Here is a 20,002-nt window from a genome sequence, read left to right on the forward strand (position 1 = left end):
TGCCTCTCCACAGCTGAATAGGAGAGCTTTTTTATTATCATTCTAACATTACAAAAGTTCAATCTCATGTTTCCAACCTGGTCTCCAAAGTCCTCCGGGAACTTCCACAGTACCACTGGATCTGTAAGTAATTGACAGATAGCATTAATCAGAGGCAAAGGAACAGAGTATTACAGTCAAAATACATTAATATTAAAAAGAGGGTCAGCTTAGCGTCAAGCTTTGAGGCAAGCGCAAAAACGTACCTAAAAACTAAGGAAGATACTGGATTATTAAAAAGACTTATCTCCTATTTATGAAACTATATGTTTATTGTTTTACATACATAGCAGGTTATAACATACTGAACTACCTTTATCTCCTTCTTTTCAACCTTTGAGTACTGAATTTGTTAAGCACTTTTCAATTTTTTTATTTTAATTTCATTAAGAAATAAAAAGATATAAAACCTCTTTCTATCCAGTGAAAAAAAAATATGTAAAATGATAAGGGAAAACAAAGATCTCTATGAGGTATAGAAAAGCATCATTTGCAATTTTAAGGATAGCACCAAAGTAAGCAGCACTCTCAAGGAAGTGTTTATAAGAGCCAGCATATTTGAATATTTTCTGTTCAGAGCCATTTAAAAACCAACATTTCAATAATATCTTAAAGTTTCATTAACTTATTGTTAATTATCAAAACAATCAGTGTTATTTAGGCTATACATTAGTCTACAATTAACATTATTTAAGTCATCTAACACAATGACCTGAACCATAACCTTTCAACAAAAACTGAATTATGTTCTTCATCCCCCCCAAAGCTTTTAATCTCCTGTGATAAAAAACCTTCCCGAGGTGCTACTGTTAAACTGTACCACAAATACCCACAAACTTCACAGCACTTTTATAGAACAGATTAGCAGCAGCATTTGTCCATGTGCTAAAAGTGAAATTACCCATCTTCCTGCAAGAGAGCCCAGGTCAGTGCCAAACCCTGAACTAGAGGGAGAGCTCACCAATGCCTGTTTGTGCCCCAGCCAACATCAGGCAGATCCTCCCACCACTGACTGCATGGCTGAGGACAGCTGTAGGTGCCAGAGAGCAGTAAAATGAATGGTGAAACACCCTGGTAAGCACCAGAGACGCTGCCTGACGTGAACTGCAAGATTTTGGCTACCACAGCAGTTGCTGGGATTCCTGTCTTCTAAGAAGCCAAGATCTGGGAAAAGTATTTGGATTTCCACTTCTTCCTCTAGTGCTAGCACTGGCTGATAAATCAGCAACTTCCTTCTCACTGCTACGTTTTACATCAGAACCAGAGGGTTCTCTACTTTTGGCAAAGTACAGAGGTTTCTACGCTTCTTCATCCTACCACACGTTTGCTGCTGCAAATGAAGCTTTAATGGAATGGAAATTAATGGTATTTTCATTCCCAGCTGCTGATTTCAAATCCTACTACTCAACACACAGCTGTTGCACCCATGTCTGCTGCTGGCCCACTCACAAGGAGCTGGAGACCGAAATCATTTTCCTTCACTTTGGGCCAGATGTTAAACTAACAGTGAAACATGCATTTTAAATGTATTGTGAAATTCAACTCCTCATTCAACTCAACCTAATTCAGACCTAATTTTTATGTAATTCAAATCTGAGATTTTAGATATAAATGTCCCCATTTCACTCTTCTTACTGGAGAAGCACATTTTTTACTACTAAGTCAGGGGAGGGGTGGTGTCTGCAGCTATTTTTTATTTAAATGTATCTTGTAAGCAAGATGCTCTGTTTATAAAAATATGAGTAAATAGATACAGATACTTACAACAGAGACTTTTTTCCCCCCATCTATTTTGTGTGCATTTAAACACATCTGTGTAATGATCAGATACAAGAGGACTTTGAATATTTCAGTGCATATTCTGTAAGGGATCTCTTATTTTTATCCCAATCTAGTATCACAGAATATGAAAAGAATGTAGTTATAGATCAACAGTGATCTCAGATAAATTCAAGGAGCAGCAAGCATGGTAACAGCTATCAAATACTCAATGGTAAGTATTTATCTGCTATAAACCACTGGAAACTGCGTAGAATCCAAAAAGTGCTTTAAAAGAGCTTTCAAATCTGAGGCCATATGTCTACAAATGTGTCAAGCATAAGTTTCTCTGCAAACGAGCAATCCCATTGCACTCCCACTACCAGCTGCTTGTTGGTGATCCTGTTCCATCATCTCTCTCCTGCTGGTGCAGGCTCTTCCACAGCTACACACTGAACCACCAGATGAGGGAACTGACCAAGATCAAGCCGTCTGGAATTTTTCAGGTCAGCGCCAATGAGATCAGTTCCTCTAAAGTCATTAGTTTTGTGTTGAAAGAAAAAAAAAAAAGGGGGGGGGGGGGGGAAGAAAAAATGGGGAATGGGGAGCTGTGGTCAGAAGGAAGCAGGACTGCTTCATCCGGCGGCAATCCAGAATTAATCATTGGCTAGACCTCATGAAATACAAGCTGGTTACTCCCTGCCTCTAGTCCCATTTCTTATCACCTATTTCTTGTTCAAAACTTCCCAAGTCCTGCTGTACCATTTATAGTTCTTCTATTGCAAAACTCAAGAGCTACTGCTGTGACCAGGCACGCAGACCACTCTGCAGTAAAGCAGGCTGACGCAGCACCACCCCACTGCAGAGGAGCAGGCTTGGCAAACTTGCCTCTTCCAAGCAGCAAAACCAGGCAGATTGCTTTAGCAGATGTGAAGAATAGTTACATGAGAAGCATTGAGTATCTGGGAATGCTTGGCAACACAGTAACAAAATCATGGGGTTTCTGATGCTTTCTAAAAAGTTCAGTGCATAAACCAGAACAGAAAGAAATGAGACTTCTTTCTTTCACTGTTCTGAGTGGAAGTGCAACTGCCAGGCTTCAAAAAAGGAAGAAGATCACAACAGCAAAGCCTCCAAGTACAGTTTTCAAAAGGTCACAATCGGAAGCAAAGTACAACCTCAGAATTAAGCAAAACTTGGCCCTAGGTAACCTGGGCCTTGGGGCCAAAAGAATGGGAAAATAAAACACACCTCAGTGAGATGTCAACAAAGCTGAACAGCATTTCACATGAGCACCCTTAACCTACTAGCAACAAGAGCAACAGCTCCAATAACTTCTTTTGGTGCCCTGATACGCTGATAGATACAAAGCCTGCAACTTTAAGTCAGCGTCATACTCAGCTTACTATCTTCACTTCGTATTAGGACACTCTCATACTACTATGGTCTCACTTGAAATTATGCAGACTCTAAAGTAAATACCAGTTCACTCAACTACAAGTATAGTTTCATATCAGGATAGAATATTTGTCTCATGAGAGCAGAATTAAATCAGTGTGATCTAAACAGGCAGAATAATGCTCTTAATACTCCTTCATGAAACATTTTGAAAAATATACTTAATTCAAGAAAAACATTCAGTGCTACATTCAGCAAAAATTACACGCTTCCAACGCTGTCCAACTGCTTTGAGCTGGGTTTGCCGCTGTTATTACTGGCTTTTAACTGGTTATTTTAGGAGGTACTTGCCATACATTTATTAACTAAGAAAATCTGATGTGACTTGTGCTTCAAAAAGAAAGGTTACTGTACTGTTTTTATGCCTTCGCTCTCTGAAACCAAACCCTAACACCTATAAAAAGCCTCAGAATTTTATGAGAATTATCCAAGTCAGGGATTGGGCTTTTTTCGTAAGATTATGTTTGTTTCTACTTTTGGAGCTAGGCTCACGCAGCATCTGACACATCTTTGTGGCAACTCCTCACAAGCACTGCAAAGGAAGAAACAAAAGGGTACTGATTTAGAAATAAAAAGAGAAAGTATAATCCCATTCTGCAACTTTATGCACTTTATCTTCAGATTTACAAAGACTGAATTTTCTTTTCCCTGAGGATTACTTTCCAGATACCCCATTTGATCTGGCAACGTAGGTCAATTTTATGCTGATTTTATGGGTGAGAGGATGAGAATCACTTAGAAATAGCTGGTGCTATAGCCAGCCAACTGAGTTTCTCCTCATTTTCTAACAGATTTTTTTTGGGAAAAGCTCTTTGCACCAGTTCTACATAAGTGTAGTAATTAGTGGAAATGGTTAATTGCACACTTAAAGTCTGTGCATTACATGTGCAAATGTATCTATTGCTGCATAGAAATATATACATATGCACATACAAGAATCACTTCTTCCTATGCCTACTGCATCCAGGACAGATATTTCTTAGCACAGGCCAGTAATGCTTGAAAAGTCCTTTGCTAAATATCCTACAGCATTGGAAAGTACATCTCCCAGCTGTGATTTTCACACCGCTGCAAGGCTGCTGCTCATGCACATGTTGCTAGATATAATTTGTGACATTTGATTTGACTACTTCTGCACCATTTGTGATCATCTAAGTCCGTCTATGCATATTTTAAGACAAAGCTTTTCATAATGAGATTCGGAAAGAACAAGTTAAACCCATGAGGACCACAATTAGAATTAGATGCAACTCTTGGTGCAAGTTAGAAGAGAGACAAGCATGGACAGGTCTGTTAAGGGACCAAAACTTAGAGTACCATGTACCTGACACAAAGAGAAAACTGAGTCACGGGCAACACTTAAAAACAAAAGTATTCAAAATACTGCAACCTAGAACTGCTCCACAAGAAAAATGCAGGTAAGTATGAAACGTGCTAATAGAAGAGAAAAACATATGCATATCCTCAAGGTAATTCCTCTCCAAAACTCTATTCCGACAGAGGTAACTTCATAAAGCATGTCATTGGTATTTTTAGAAAAATACTTCTAACACACTTTAGCTTCTGTAACAAACCTATGAAAATCTAAAAGTCCGGTTTCTCATGACAGAGGATAGGAGTAGTTCAATTGGAACAATGGCAAAATAAAGAGAAAGCTTTCAGAGTGGTATCTTTCCTAAAAATTCAGTAGTTAAATATACTCCAAAAATACTCTTCACAATTATTAAGCTTGCAGATTATAAATATCACCCCAAAATACAACAGCATAATCTAATGCACATTCAAATTGGGAATGGAACAGAAATGATGAACACATGCTGAGAAACATCCCAGGTAATTTTCCTGATAGCAACAGAGAGCAATTTCAGACAGAAAAATCCAGCTAAGGTGAAATGAAACAGATTAATTAAGTGGTCCAATATTCTGCCTGCAGAGGAGGAACCTTATTCATTCCTATGGGTTTTACAGAGCAGGACAGACAAAAAGACTTCCAAGAGGTGCTGGTCACGTCTTGGGGCAAAGGAATGGACTAGATGACTGCTCATTATCTCTCCAGCTATATTTTCTCTGATGCTGTAAAGATATTCACTGGAAAAAAGCAGTCACTAAGGAGGGGAAAGAGGAGACTAGGGCCAGGAGTCATAGGGGTGGGGAAGAAACAGAGAGAGGAAAAAGGAAGGCAGCAACGAAAAACTTACTGCAGACAGTTCTTCTTTCTTGTCTGGAAAAAAAAAGCGCCAGATTGGTTTTCTCACACAAACACAAGAATGCAATTAATAAAGCTGAAATGATAGATTATTACCTCAGGGAACAGCTTTAGGAGCACACATTTATGCAATAAGCAGAATTTATTTTGTTAGAATCAGTAGTTTTTAGCAATAAAAAATTAGTTCTCTAAACCAAGCTTAAAATACTGCTATTGTTCAAAGGCAAAAACCTGCTACATACTTAAAATAATTTCACAGAGACCCACAAGAGTAATTATTATGATTCTTTTGTATCACTATAGTATTTTATTACTACCACAGAGATTTGGAAACAAAGTAGGAGATGAACCATCATGTGCAGCCCAAGAGTTTTCACAGATGAAATCATCTGATGAAAAAAACAGCATTCAAATAAAAAGATTACTTCTTGAGCAGGGGAAAAAAAATACTCCTGTATATCATATTAAAATCTGCTTGTTAACAGTTTCATACATGAAGTGCCAGCAGCACAGTAGAACAGGAGGCACTGCTGTCAGAAAGATCTGAGCGTGACATTGGTCTTCAGCTCCCAGGTTTGGGGGATCAAAGTGGAGCACCCGCCGGGAGCTGGAGGAAGAGCAGGATGCTGTGGAAACTGGGTGAAGAAATTTTCCAAGCATCAGTAATCAAAAGAAAGAACAAGGAAAAAATACACTGAAGCAACTTCATAAAAAAAGTGAAAGTAAGGAACATTCACTAACTTCTCTGGCACTAAAAACCTGTCAGATTAAAGACAACATGCAAATGAGGGTGCCACTGCAGAAAATACTTGAAAGTGCACTTCTATGCAAATCATGTAGGCCATGTATTTTTTTGCTCATCAAAGGGATATTGAAAGAAACTTGTACAGGACCGTTAGGTCTGATCTTATTCTAACTATTCCACAGAAAGCTTATTGCAGAATGCAACCACACTCTTCATCTTCTCATTAAAGCAAAATCAAACTTATTTACAAAATTACATGTAATCTTAACAATCCAGGACCTTTGACTTCTTTACTCACACTTTACACACTAATGCACCTTCCTAAATTGCCACCAGTTTTGAACAGTTGCTGTCAATGAATACAAGGCAAAAAAACAGCTGCACCACAACAGACGTGTTCCCCTAGAAAGCCAAAGACCAGTAATATTGAGTGATTGACCACTGACAGTTTAAGGATATAAATACTGACACTTCACAACCACAGCAGTTATGGAAAAGCATTGACAAGTTTCAAGAATTGTATTTGCCAACTTTTCCTCCTGTCTATTAACAGACTGAGATCTTTCTGGGTCTCTAACTTCAGCAGCACATTTGAGCAGGGTGCCGAATCTGGACTCACCTTTCAGCATAAGCCACAATGCAGCCACACCACAGGAGCCCAGTGTCTCCCGACTGCTTCCCCTTCCCCAAACCAGTGGCCTCTGCCTTGTCTCCAACTGATGGCAAAGCTTATATCCCGTTTTGAAAAATAACTTGTGCAGTGAAGGTACCTGACTCACACCAGCACTGGAGGAGATACTTGGAACGTGTGACTTTCAACATTTTCCCTTGTAACTTTCCTCATACAAAGCAAAGTGTGAGCTAAATGACAACAGTGTTGACAAACACACACTAAATACTGCCCTTTAAAAGAAAGGGAAAATGGAAAATAAGATTTCAGTAGCCTGCCTCAGTTACAGTCACAGTAGCTGTTGCCTGTAAGTCTTTGCGGTTGCGCATTTGCAAATTAGAAATGTGATTTTTAGATCAGTGACTTTTCGGTTAGGTTCAGAAATGTAACTACAAAGACTGGATCCTCACAGGTAAGATGAAAACAACATCCTTCCACAAGGAAGCTTTTCCTAAGGAAACTGCTTAACTCTAGCTGAACATAGGCTGAGCAGACTTTCATGTAAGCTCAAAACAGTATCGTAGTTTAAAATAATATCTGTAGGATTTATGCTTGAAAAAATGGCCCAAAGTACAAGTAACCGAAATTACTCATGGACTTATCATGTGGCTAAGAATTTGATTACCTCTTTCCACAGACATGGAAATGGTTTCAGGATACCAGTGCTCACACCATGTCTATGCAAATTCAGGATTTTGTTTCTAATACATGGGAAAACAAAGATACAAACCACAACTGTATGTGTCACTTGGTGTTTAAACAAAAACCACACATACTACTTTCTTCTCAACACCACACCAACAAAACTCACGCCTGAAGTCAGGAGGCCCAGCTCAGTTAGCTACTCACAGCATCACATCATCACAGCAACTCCACAGTTTTCACATGCAGGTAATTACTACCCCATCACAGCATTAACAGCTCACGATCTGTATGGAAGTATGTGAATCTGACGTGTACATTTCATTGAAAGCCACACAATAGATTTACTGATTTTAAAGTTTATCACAGAATTATTTTTCTAGTACTTCTACTTTAACTTGTAACAGTTCCTCAAAGTACTCAGAAAATCTAGGATGTGAAAAGCACACAAATACTGAACTCCAGCTAATCACATGCAAGGTTCAGCCTGCAGGGCTTTGCCTCTCAGCAGTACAGGTTTTGGAACCGACAGTTCCTCTGATCTTCCTGATTTCCCTTTTCTGTAATGCACTCAAACCAGGAAATGTGCTTCTTCTCTTTTATGAAGAAATAGATGATTAAAACTAGGTACAATCTGCCACCTCCTTCAGAGCCACAGGTCAATCCCTTTTTGCTCAGGAATTTGTTACTACTGAAGGACAGACCATCAGCTAAGTAGGGACAGAAAGGAAGGGTCCTTCTGGCTGGAATGCTATTAGCTATGCTTCAGGATAAAACCTTAATCAGGGTGAGAGTTCATTGCACAGATAGTACACAGATAAAATGAGTATGTTCAGCCTTCATTTGGTCTCTCTGCAAGATAAGCCAGAGTTTCTTTTACCTGCTAAGTCTTTCGAATGAGCTTGTGAAGTGTGGCAAAAACTGTATGCCTTTTGGAGTCTCAGTGTTATTTTTAACTCTTCTATTTTTAACTTCTAACCATGAGTGAATTACAGTTCACGAAAATAAGGGTCTAAGAACTAAAGTAGCAAAACAATAAGCAAGTGAGAAACATGGAGGCCTTAAATCATTGCTGATGTTTGAGGAAGGTTTACGAAATAAAATACTTCTGCTGTCACTGGGTCTCTTGCTCAAGGAAGTTTAAACCAGACAGGCTGCAAGCAATCTAATGAAATGAACAATAACCAAAAACAATAAGACTAAGGTCATTCACCTTTGCAACCAAATACAAGTTTTACATCCTGCCCTGTAAGGACGAAAAACTAACTCTCTACACTCCCCTGCAAACAAACACACTGTGCAGGCTTTTGTTTTAGATGAAGGTACAGGACTTAAGGTTCTTGAAAAGTGCTGTGGGCTACATGACATTTTCCTACATTAATGCTGCAAGACTGATTTTGAGAAAGATCTAGAAAAGTTCAAGTATATTATTACCAGGCAATACACACTAAGTAAATTAGGAAGAAGCAAACCTCCTGCACAGCCAAGCCAATATGACAGGGCCAGTCACTTGGCTTTCCCATGTCAGTGATGTCTGACTAGAGACAAACACCTTATCTCACCAGGTAAAATATTATATTCAAATTGTGGAACTCACACAGACTGCATCTAGGAAAATGATAAAAGCTATTGGTACATGACAGAGACTACATCTCGGTATTTTATGGATGCCCGAGTTACTGCTTCCTAATTCCCTTCAAGAAATACAAATCTGGTCTACAAAGCTTGGACATGAAAACAGGAATATACGTGACCCTGTAAACCCTGTGACCCTGGTTGCAGGAAACACTGAATAATATTAAAGCTGGTTTTGATGGATGTTTTTCAAAATGAATGCAAAACAAAATCCTGCATTGCATTTTACATGCAAAAAAAAAAAAAAAAAGAAAAACCTCAAATTTAACAAAAACCTTAATGCTTCTGCAAATTCTTTTCAAAGCAGAAGTTAGTCCAGCCCTCTTGCTTCTTACAGAAAAAAAAAATTAAAAGAAAAAAAAATGTTGCAGGGAAACTCCCACTTGACCAGAGGCAGTGTCAGATACAATATTCTGTCTATTTACATAATTTCTTGCCTGAACAGTGCAGCAACATTTTTTCCACTTTTCACTGGTGAGGACCACATCCTGGTCACAGCCCAACTGTTAATATTTGAGGACAGGCCTTCCCTGTAAATTATGCCCTTTGCCTTAAATACCAACCAGCACAAGCAGAAAATGTGATGATTCCACAGCTAACACTTTTCTTAGGCCAGAGCAATACTAGAATACATAATACACTGTAATAAAGGAATATATAACATTATCATGGAATATCGTTATCCAAATTACAAAGTTAATTGTGCTATATAGATACACTAGATATAAGGAAGATATTTTTTACAATAAGGGTGGTGAAGCCCTGGAACAGGCTGCCCGGATTGGTGGTAGATGCCCCACCCCTGGAAACATTCAAGGTCAGGTTAGACAGGGTTCTGAGCAATCTGATCTAGTTGAAGGATGACTCATTGCAGAAGGATAGACTATATGACCTTTAAAGGTTCCTTTCAACCCAAAACAATATATGATATACATATTTGGTACATCGGTAGACAAATGCCACTTTCAAACATCCTCCACTAATACTGTCCACAGCCAAACACTTTAGACAAATTGCTCCCAAACAGGAAAATATCCCCAAAACCTAAGCATATAAAATTTATCATGTGGAAAACACAAAGGTAGAATGATATCCTGTTGTCATCTGTGTTTCCTTCCATCCATCCTTGCTTCCTACCCTACTTGCTATGTAGATGTTCTTCTTTATTTGGCATACACAAGGAAGAGGAAAGCTCTCTTTGAACCAGCTATTATTGGGTTTGGATGCAGCACAGACAGCAGTGACCAGGGTGTGAGGTGGGGCTGTCTCCCTCCACAAGCATACCTCCTCCTTTCCCACGAGATTACTGTGAGCAAAGCTGAAACTGGAGCTGGAAACATGGCAAATTGCAGGCTGGCCTGTGTTTCATTTCCTCTTCGCAGAGGCCCTGCCTTCTCCAAACACAGGGGAGAAGGAAGGTAAACTCAAACAGCAGCTCTTGGCAGGTGCAGGAACCAAGGGCATTGATAAGCTTAAAGGTATGAAAACTACTGCCTTACGATACCGACCTCATATTCATGATTTGTAGCAGGAGGGAGACCGGTTCTTAAAATGGGCCATCTATGGTATTTAAGGAGTTTCCAGCAGCAGTGAAAGCACTATCACCTGTAATACTGAGCATCAATCATGTAGTGATAGGACAAGGGGTAATGGATTAAAACTTAAACAGGGGAAGTTTAGATTGGATATAAGGAAGAAATTCTTTCCTGTTAGGGTGGTGAGGCACTGGAATAGGTTGCCCAAGGAGATTGTGAATGCTCCATCCCTGGCAGTGTTCAAGGCCAGGTTGGACGAGGCCTTGGGTGATATGGTTTAGTGTGATGTGTCCCTGCCCATGACAGAGGGGTTGGAACTTGACGATCTTAAGGTCCTTTCCAACCCTAACTATTCTATGATTCTGTGATTCTATGATTCTATAAGTATGCATCTTGTACCATCATACAAACTCCATCTACGTCTTCTGAATGCAAAATACATATAGTAATCATGAGCTTTTCACCTGCCCAAGTGAACATTAATCTAGCATACATCTATACTAATGCAGAAGACCTTCATGAAAACATACACAAGAAAAACCAAACCAAGAGGACTTCTTGCCCAGTCCTCAGCCTGCATCCTCCCCTCTGTTAGCTCAGAGGCTAGTTAGCTCTGGGGCTTAGTGAGCTCTGCAGCGACAATCCCACTGACACTGTCACTGCAATCAAGAGCAGCTACAGGGAGAGGAATTAGAGTATCTGTTCATTGTTTTATTCTAGACTATGACATTTAAGCTAATACAGATACTACTATATTCACCCCATTTCTATGATTACACTATGAAATTACGCTGGGGACTGTGTAGTGATATTCAACTTATATGTGAAAGAGAACGAACGTAATTATGTGTTACAAAAACATAGTTTCAAATTCTCTGCCTTTATCCTGGTTTCATTCTCCCATTACAATTAATGTTGTCTATATGAAATTCAAACCTTTCATACTTTGCTTACTAGCTGTGGTAGGAAGAAATTGAAGTAGAACAGCACAGACAAATAGGATCTGGCCTGGCTCTTTCCTACTCCTTAGAACATCTACACCACCACAACTGAAACACACCTGACTATGAAAGCTTTAATTACAGCAGACAACATTTCATAATTTTATATATGTAATCTGCAAAAAATTATAACAATCATAAACATTCTCAGCTACACAAAGCTGTAAAACTAACAACCACATTGATTAGCCATAGCCTACATATATAGTTTGCTATATGTGCAAACAGTTCACAGGCCTAAAATAACTGAAATGTTTTTTAAAAAATATATATTTTCTAGCCTATTCTGATTCAGTGACCATTTTTATCTTCATTTTTCATGACACATAAAACCAAACTAAAGATGAAGGAACACTGATCAATAAGCACAAATCTTTTTCTGCCTTTGCTTTCCATCTAATACCAAATCTATTTTAATAACATTGGGGGGGGGAATAAACTCATCAGTCACCTGATGGAGTAATTCAAAACTTAACCAAACAGGGCTAATGGGTGAGAATTGAATTGAAAACACCTTGACAAAGAAAGCAATTTCTTTTCTTCGCACTCCTCTGAAGCTGTGGGTGATCGCTGTAATCGAACCATCAACAGCGAGGGGCCATCTGTCCCAAGGGCCCTCCACGTGAGCAAGAATCAACAAAAAATGTTAAAGGCTGGCCAACATGCAGTCAGCCCCGGTGTGTCTATGGCAGGCAGCATACAGCTGAAAATCAGTGTTTTGACGTTTTTCACATACCAATCCTTAAAAGTCAACACTAAACTTTTGATAAGAACAAAGCATGAAAAGCAGGTTAAGAGGTTGCTTAGAGAAAGATCACTGCTACTCCAACAGCTAATAAACCTCTAATCAGCTGAGATTTTCACTCTGTCATAAAGCACTCATGTTTTAGTATCCAATAGGCACATACAGGAAAAAAAAGTACAGAAAACCACCTTTACACTAGCATTTGTGGTAAAAGCCCCCTCTAGTATTACTCTGTGCAGCAAATGAAGATAATTCCAGTCATTTACCAAGCCTCCTACACAGAATCCCCAAACCTTGTGGGGGTTTTTCACATAAAACAAAGAAAACATTAAAAAGAAGGAAAAAAAAAAAACAAGAAAAAAAAAAAAAGGGTCTCCCAGAAGTTTCCAAGCCAGTGACCATACACAATGCACACTGAGAGCCAGAGGCTCAGGCTGACCCAGCAGAGGCACCATGGCATTGGCACCTGACATCCTAGGGTAGAGACACCCCCCTGATCCCCACCAAGGCCTCCCACGACAGGAGCACAGGCGTTGCAGCACATCCCTTCCAAGGATGCTCCCAAACTGGGCACCTCTCCCTCACTAAGCCTTTAAAAAGGGAACAACATGTACAGAGGAGCACTGATGCAGTTTGTTTGGCATTTTCTCACTGAAAAATACACTGATCTTTAACTAAAACAAACTCCAGCACTGCTGCACCTCTCTGTGCCCTTCTCTCCAACTGCTTCAAAACTCTGAAGACTCACAAACCAGTCATAGAGGGCAGCAAGAAAAAAAAACTGATATTCTTTGTTGTGCAGCTTCATTAACAGTGTTTGTCCCTCTCTGCTTCAGCAGAGCTAGAACATAGGCCCAGCCAGCAGCGTGACATGCCAGGAATTAGAAGATGCACACTCTGATTTTCAGTCCTACCAGTTAGCTGCTGCATGACCTCAAGTCAGTCATTTCAGGCTCCCAAACATCACAAGATCTTGGGAAAATGAATTCTTTTTGATTCATAAGAACATTTACAGGCATTAAAAAAAAAAGGCACTTGATGCTAGCTGGTTTAGTGATTCTAAAGAACAGGCCACACATACACGTAAGACAAGGAAAAGTCAGCCAAGGGTTTCCTCACAAGTGTTTACAGTTAGCCAGGTCAAAATTACCAACTATGTGCAGAGCGGTGTCAGTTACTAATCCCAAATCACATCCAATAACTAGGAAACTCCAAGACATTTCTTGATGTCACGTACATCAGTGACGAAACAGGAGTTACATTTCTCCACTAATTTCTAAAGCAGTGTCTATTCAGACCAGCAAAGTAGGAGAGTGAGGTAGATATATGATTTCAATTTACATCCCGTTACAAAGTTAAACTGTGATGTGGTTAGAGTGCAAAACTATTTTTTATTTTATGAAACCTCAAGGCTCAGTGCCTGCTTCATCTCAAATCTCAAATAAATTCTGCAGAAAATAGTGAAAATTAATTTAACAGCGTGATAATAGCAGAGAATATATTTTACTCTGATGGAAAAAGCTAAAGTTCAAAACAACACACTGCACTTGCATGGCCCATTGTAGGGTCAGAACTCAACGCATCCTTTGTAAATTGAGCCTTTCCAGAAGGCTAAGCAGCCTTGTCCCATTTCAGCAGTCTGCATTCAAACTAGCTGTCCTAAAAGTGCAAGAATGTAAGCCAGAAGCAGCTACTTCAACAATGAAGGCACCTTGCAAGGTACACAGCTGAAATGGGAGAACTGGGGTGTTTGGGGATGGGGAGATAAGGACTACAGGAAGGGAGTATTACAGAAAGATGAGCCATCCATATGTTTGAACTGAGTATTTCTGCCTCTTAAGTAACGAAGGTCATAATTTTACTTTCTCAAGAGCATTACAGCAGAATGAAGTGAGCTGGGGACAGGGAAACCATGAGTAACACATTTGTATGCATTAGCTATACAGCAATCAAAAATATTAGCAAGGGAAAAAAATCATAGTATTGTTATTGATGTGAAAGAACATGGAATGACTTATTAATAAATCAGCATAATTTAAGGTTGTGTCTCATCTAAAAACATTGATTTACCAAATAAATCTGATGTTAATACTTCAGAATGCACCTATAAACCTGCACAACAGCTGTCAACACAGAGAATGCACAAGAAACTGAAATATCTGACGTCATGCAATATTATTTATTATATTACATTAATCTGTAAGAAATAAAAAAGCCTTCTCCCAACTACTGCCCTTCTCTAATTGTACAATTTCTCTGTGTTCAGTGTTTGCATGAAATGATTAGATGCTATTGTGTTTTCCACATGTTGGAAAGGTTGTACGATTCTAGCATCCATTTTGCATCTATTTTTACTTCTTCCTTGATGCAGATCATGGCACAAATCTCAGGTTACCTACAACTCACATCCCACATCACTTCTAGTCATTTCACACACATACTCTGTCCTCCCACACATTCTCTGCCTCCACCAGTAAGAGAGTACTGCTGCCATGGCTGCATGTTCACCGCAAGAAGGCTTAAAATGATGATCTGAATTATCAGGTTGGTCTGATAACAATTTGATAATTACCTGGACCTTTCCTCTTTATTACTCCTCTTCTTTCCAAAAACAAAAGAAAATTCACCTCTACGAGAAACAGCTGAGCTCTTTGAATGGTTGTGAAACCTCGACCAGCAACAGTGAACTATCGAAATCAATACTAAAGGCTATTAATTTCTGATCTAAACACAAATTAAAGTCATGACCAGATGTGCCCCAAGAATATGGTACCATTGTCCTGTTGGTCATTTACTTTATCCGAAAAATGAAAACGCCAGGAATACTAAGAATTAATCACAAGTGACTATCAATTTCCATGAGGCATAAAAAAAAAATTCAGGGGACGCATTAAAATTTTTTCATACAAGCAAATTCTTATGCTAAAATACACTATGCTGCAGCAGAAACCAACCATTAACCATCCATATGCACTTCTCATCAAGAACAGATCAATACGCAGCTAAAGAGAAGTTGCTTTGCTTTAAGATAACCAATTCCATTTTTTAATTCATGAAGTCTAACCATAATCATCCACACTGCCAATTTCATCATCAATGGGACATGATGTATTTGTAAGTTATGTGTATATAAAGTATTTTCTTATACAACCTTTTTACTTTTTTATTTTGATAATTAGCAGAAAAAAAAAAAACTTATGGGGTACATAAACACTGCTACACCTTTCAAGCAGAAAGAAACTCTGTTGAGCAAGCTCCAGGTAACTCCTAGGATCTGGAGCACAAATCTTATGAGGACTGGCTGAGGGAACTGGGGTTGGAAGGAGGGTTCAAGTGAGGGAACTGGAACTCAGGGAACTGAAAAGAATGAGGTTCAGGTGAGACCTTATAACACTCTACAACTACTTTAAAGGAAGCTGTAGAAAGGTGGGGGTCTTATCTTCTCCCAGGTAACAAGCAATAGGACAAGAGGAAAGACCCTCAAGTTGTGCCTCAGGAGATTTAAATTGGATATTAGGAAAACTTCTTCACCAAAAGTGCTGTCAAGCATTGGGACAGGCTGTCCAGGGAAGTGGTGGAGTCACCATCCATGGAGGCATTTAGAAAGACTGGTAAATGCGGCACTTGGGGACATGGTCTACTGGCAGATTTGGCAGTGTCAGGTTAACATTTGGACTCAATGATACTAAAGGTCCTTTCCAAACTAAATGATTCTATCAAAAGGGACAGTTAAGATTAGAGAAATAAAATCCTGTTCTAGCTCAACTCCACACTCGCCATTTGCCTTCCCAGGGCCAATATACCACCTTATGATACACATGGCTTAAAACCTTATTTCAAACACACAGAGTCATTTTTAATCACAAAGTTTCCTGCCATTATAGCAATTGAGGGAAGTGAAATATATATATATATATATAAAAAACTTAGAAATGAGTTACAAACTACATCCTATCATACAGCAGCAAGTTTAACCCACGTTTTTTCCTGAAGTATGGACATATTATTGCATCAGATGCTATTCCAGAACACAGTGATATCATCATTTTTCATAAGGTATGGAAGAGGCTTGGATTGCTTTTAAAGATTCCAGAAGAAATAATTACGGTGAAAAAAAAAAATAGTCTCTTATTTTCCAAATTCCAATGCAAGACATTAGAAGGTCATCTGCTCTAAAATGCATGAACATTCTAATTTCTGGTGCTTCCCCAAGGGCAAAACTGTCAAGCATTTTGCTTGAGAACACCATTTTATCCCATTAAATTTGAAAATATCACAATTCCTACTGTAAGCTGCCCACTAAAAAAAGTTACGAAACTAAGCTATAACAGCAAGACAAATACAGTAAAATGGGTTATGAATTTTACTTTCACTTAATAGCTATAGAAATCACCTGCACAGGTATGATCAGCATTAGCCACAATCCTAAGTCTTTAATTTACAATACATTAAACAACTCTGTTTTTGACAAGCTCTCCACTAAACCTGTTCACTGTGTTTTGAAATCAATGAACCCCCAAATAATTTCTAAGGAACGTAAACAGAATGAAGAACCTCTTCTCTCATTTGAAGATTGTCAGATCAAGTACACCTAGTCCTACCTGCCTGATGAATTTACATCTAATATACTTCAAAAGAAGAATGGATGTCCATGAAATTGAGAAACGAAGGATTAAGCTCAGCCAAGGGTCAGCAGAAGCATGAAGACTGAGGCTGTGCTACCTCTACAAACAAAATTAAGCATGTACCAAAACACATTTCCCCAGGTGCCAAAAAGCTCTAAGCCCTGTCACTGGCTGGCTGAGGAATGCTGGTGGTTACTGATCACTTCTCTTAATGCCAGAGGCCTAAAGCTGTCCAAGTCATAAGCAAATGTTTGAAGACGTGACATGTGAAGAGGGTCAACAACAAAGCTTAGCTTTAATCCCTTTGTGTGAAGCAGGAAGAGGAATTTACCTCATATATAAAACACATCTATGTCCAGTGAAGTGCAAAACTTCCAGAGGTGCACAAGCAAGGCCTTATGTCATCTTTGCTTTTTCACATGCTGGGAGAGACCAGCGGGGAGGAGAGTAGTGCTTCTCATGAGCTGGATGTAGTAAAGCACAAGGAATGGATGTGTACTAGGCAGGGAGCTGAGCTTTAGTGCACCACTGTTGGTATCTTCTGCCAGCCCGAGTCAAGAGTAGCACAACCAACTAGCCTGAATGGATGGACCTGAGAATATGGAAGTCTTAACTATTAGATAACACATCTTCTATCATTACTAACTGGGTTGCAACTAAATTCTCAGCACTGAAAATACCAAAATGAGATCAGACAGAAAAGCCTCCATATTCCCTTTGCACAAAGATTGGAAACAGCTCTCCCCTGCTATTGTACAATAGCACTGACCGCCCAAAGATCTGCACTTTAACTAAGACTGACCCATCTCACATGCTTTCAGGCATTTATTACTGTGATGCTTCTTTATGAACTTCAAAAACCAATCCAGAAACAGTGGAAGCAGTTACAAGGCCAAATGCCAAATTATGTTAACCTGTGGAAGGAAGATAAGAATTAAAACAAAAAAACAAAACAAACAAACAAACAAAAAAAAAAACTGGCCTGATTGTGGGGAAAAGGAGAGCACAGTAACTGTGTGTTTAAGGGCTGCTGAAAGATTAGGTTTTCATCTGGGGATCTCTTTATCAAGCATTTGCGAAGAGAGAGCTATGCAAGCTCTAAACTCTAGTAATGCACAGCTAAGCCAGAGCACATCTTCAGACTCCCTTGTGTCCCATCAGAACTCCTGTAACCATTCCTGACACTCATTTGCTTGACCCATTTTTGATAAACAAAGAATGGAGTACTTGAAGTATTTTTCCCCCTTGTTCATCCCATTCTTCTCTAGTCTCTTGGTTTATGGTCAGAGGTTAAACTGCTGACCTCTCACCTTCAAGGCAAGTTTTTCCCCCTTCTATAAAAGGTTTTTCACAGTGTGCAGCATTCGGATTAGCCCCTATCCCCGTGAACAAAAGCTATGCCTTTGTACTACTGGTTTGGGCATGGAGTCCGTACATCAGAGGAAGCTGCTCCTACTTACCATTCACAATAACGATATTGTGAGGCCCCTCTAACGCCTCATCTCTCAGTGTCTAGACTTTCACCCAACCAGCCAGCAAAAAGAAAATCCTGTAAAGCACTCAACTGAAAATTAACTATGGTATCCTGTTGTGAACCTGATGAAGACGTTATTTGAACATACGGTAAAACTTTCCATTGTTTAACATAAAGATAAGAGAAAAACTTTTAGAGCCCTAAGCCTTAAATAGTCATAGGGATCAATTCACTCATGGGTCAGTAAACGCATTTTATTAGCAAGCAGCTATTGCTTTTGTGCATCTTTAAAATAATACACAGATTATTAAATTATACTCAAGCGCCTAGCACTCTGGATATCTACAGAGCCTAACTTTATACTCGCTAAGGATACACCAAGGCAAAGCTCAAGACATAGGAAGTGTATCTCCCAGAATTAATTGAAAGCATAGCACCAGTACTGTCCACTGTGCCAGATATCTACAGCAATTAAAATAAGAGAGGTATGGTAACAAATCTTTAATGCTTTGCTGTATGGAACAAGATGTGCAAGTGCTCAGCATCACTTATCAAAAAAGGAGAACTCTGGGCAAGAAAGGATCTTTATGAAGTTAGAATGCAAATAAACCATGGGATTTAAAAACATGCTGTTTTCTCAAGATAAAAAAAAATCCACAGGCAGGCCAGAGAAACAAGCATAAAAAAAGGCACAACTAGATGTGAGCAATACTTTAATGTTTGAATAAGCATATGATATAATGTGAATTACTGAAAAAAATTATTATTGCAGACAAATAGACATTTGCATCTTTGTGGAATTCATATTGTCTCTCTTGAGTGGGTATTTTGGAAAGGATTCCCAGGATTTTGCTATAAGAATAAGCCACAGCTGAGGAAATGCATCTCTCACCAATCTCCCCAATACCTTTCAAAAAGTGAGCCAGAGTGCCTCAAAGTAAAAGGCAAACAACTTGTTGTTTGGCACAGGTTGATTGACTGGGGGAACATGAGGTGTTTGCTTGTTTGGGGGAGTTTTGTTTGTTTTTTTTCAAGCCTGTTTTGTGCTGAAACAAGAAAGTGTGAAATCATCCTTGTCATAACAAAAGCAACAAAGCCCCACATTAATCCCTTACCAGCTACTCTACAAGGCCTGGACATGGCAGCAGTATGCCGAAAGCAACAGGACTCAAGAGCCTGGAAACAAACACAACTATAACTGCAATGCCCCAGGATGGCAGTAACAGCAACCTCAGTTCTCTCAACAGGTATAAAAGGCTGGATTTGCAAAGCAGAAAATGGGAGACAAACTTCTCTGTCTTCATGGAATATCAGACATCAAGCACATGCCACTGTCCCCCTCTACCACAAAGGGCAAGTAGAAGCTACTTCGGAAGCCCAAGTATTTTTGTGTTCCCTGTAATGCCCTATAATAAATAAATAAACAAATAAATAAAAATCCCACACAAGATAGCTGCTTTCATACCGGC

The 20,002-nt window shown here is 39.2% G+C and overlaps 1 protein-coding gene across 2 annotated transcripts in view; it reads right to left on the reverse strand.

Annotated features, from left to right (window-relative positions):
- DENND1B (DENN domain containing 1B) overlaps positions 1-20,002 on the reverse strand; it is a 159,559-nt gene that overhangs the window by 117,026 nt on the left and 22,531 nt on the right. For both annotated transcript variants that reach the window (XM_061378960.1, XM_061378961.1), the window contains exon 3: positions 78-121. In XM_061378960.1, the coding sequence (XP_061234944.1) occupies positions 78-121 (44 nt within the window). The remainder of the gene's footprint in view (positions 1-77; positions 122-20,002) is intronic.

The sequence above is a fragment of the Neopsephotus bourkii genome, unplaced genomic scaffold, assembly GCF_033783945.1.
Source record: "Neopsephotus bourkii isolate Nb327-2 ecotype Australia unplaced genomic scaffold, CSIRO-AGI_Nbou_v1 NB_1768, whole genome shotgun sequence".
Classification (NCBI taxonomy): Eukaryota; Metazoa; Chordata; class Aves; order Psittaciformes; family Psittacidae; genus Neopsephotus; species Neopsephotus bourkii.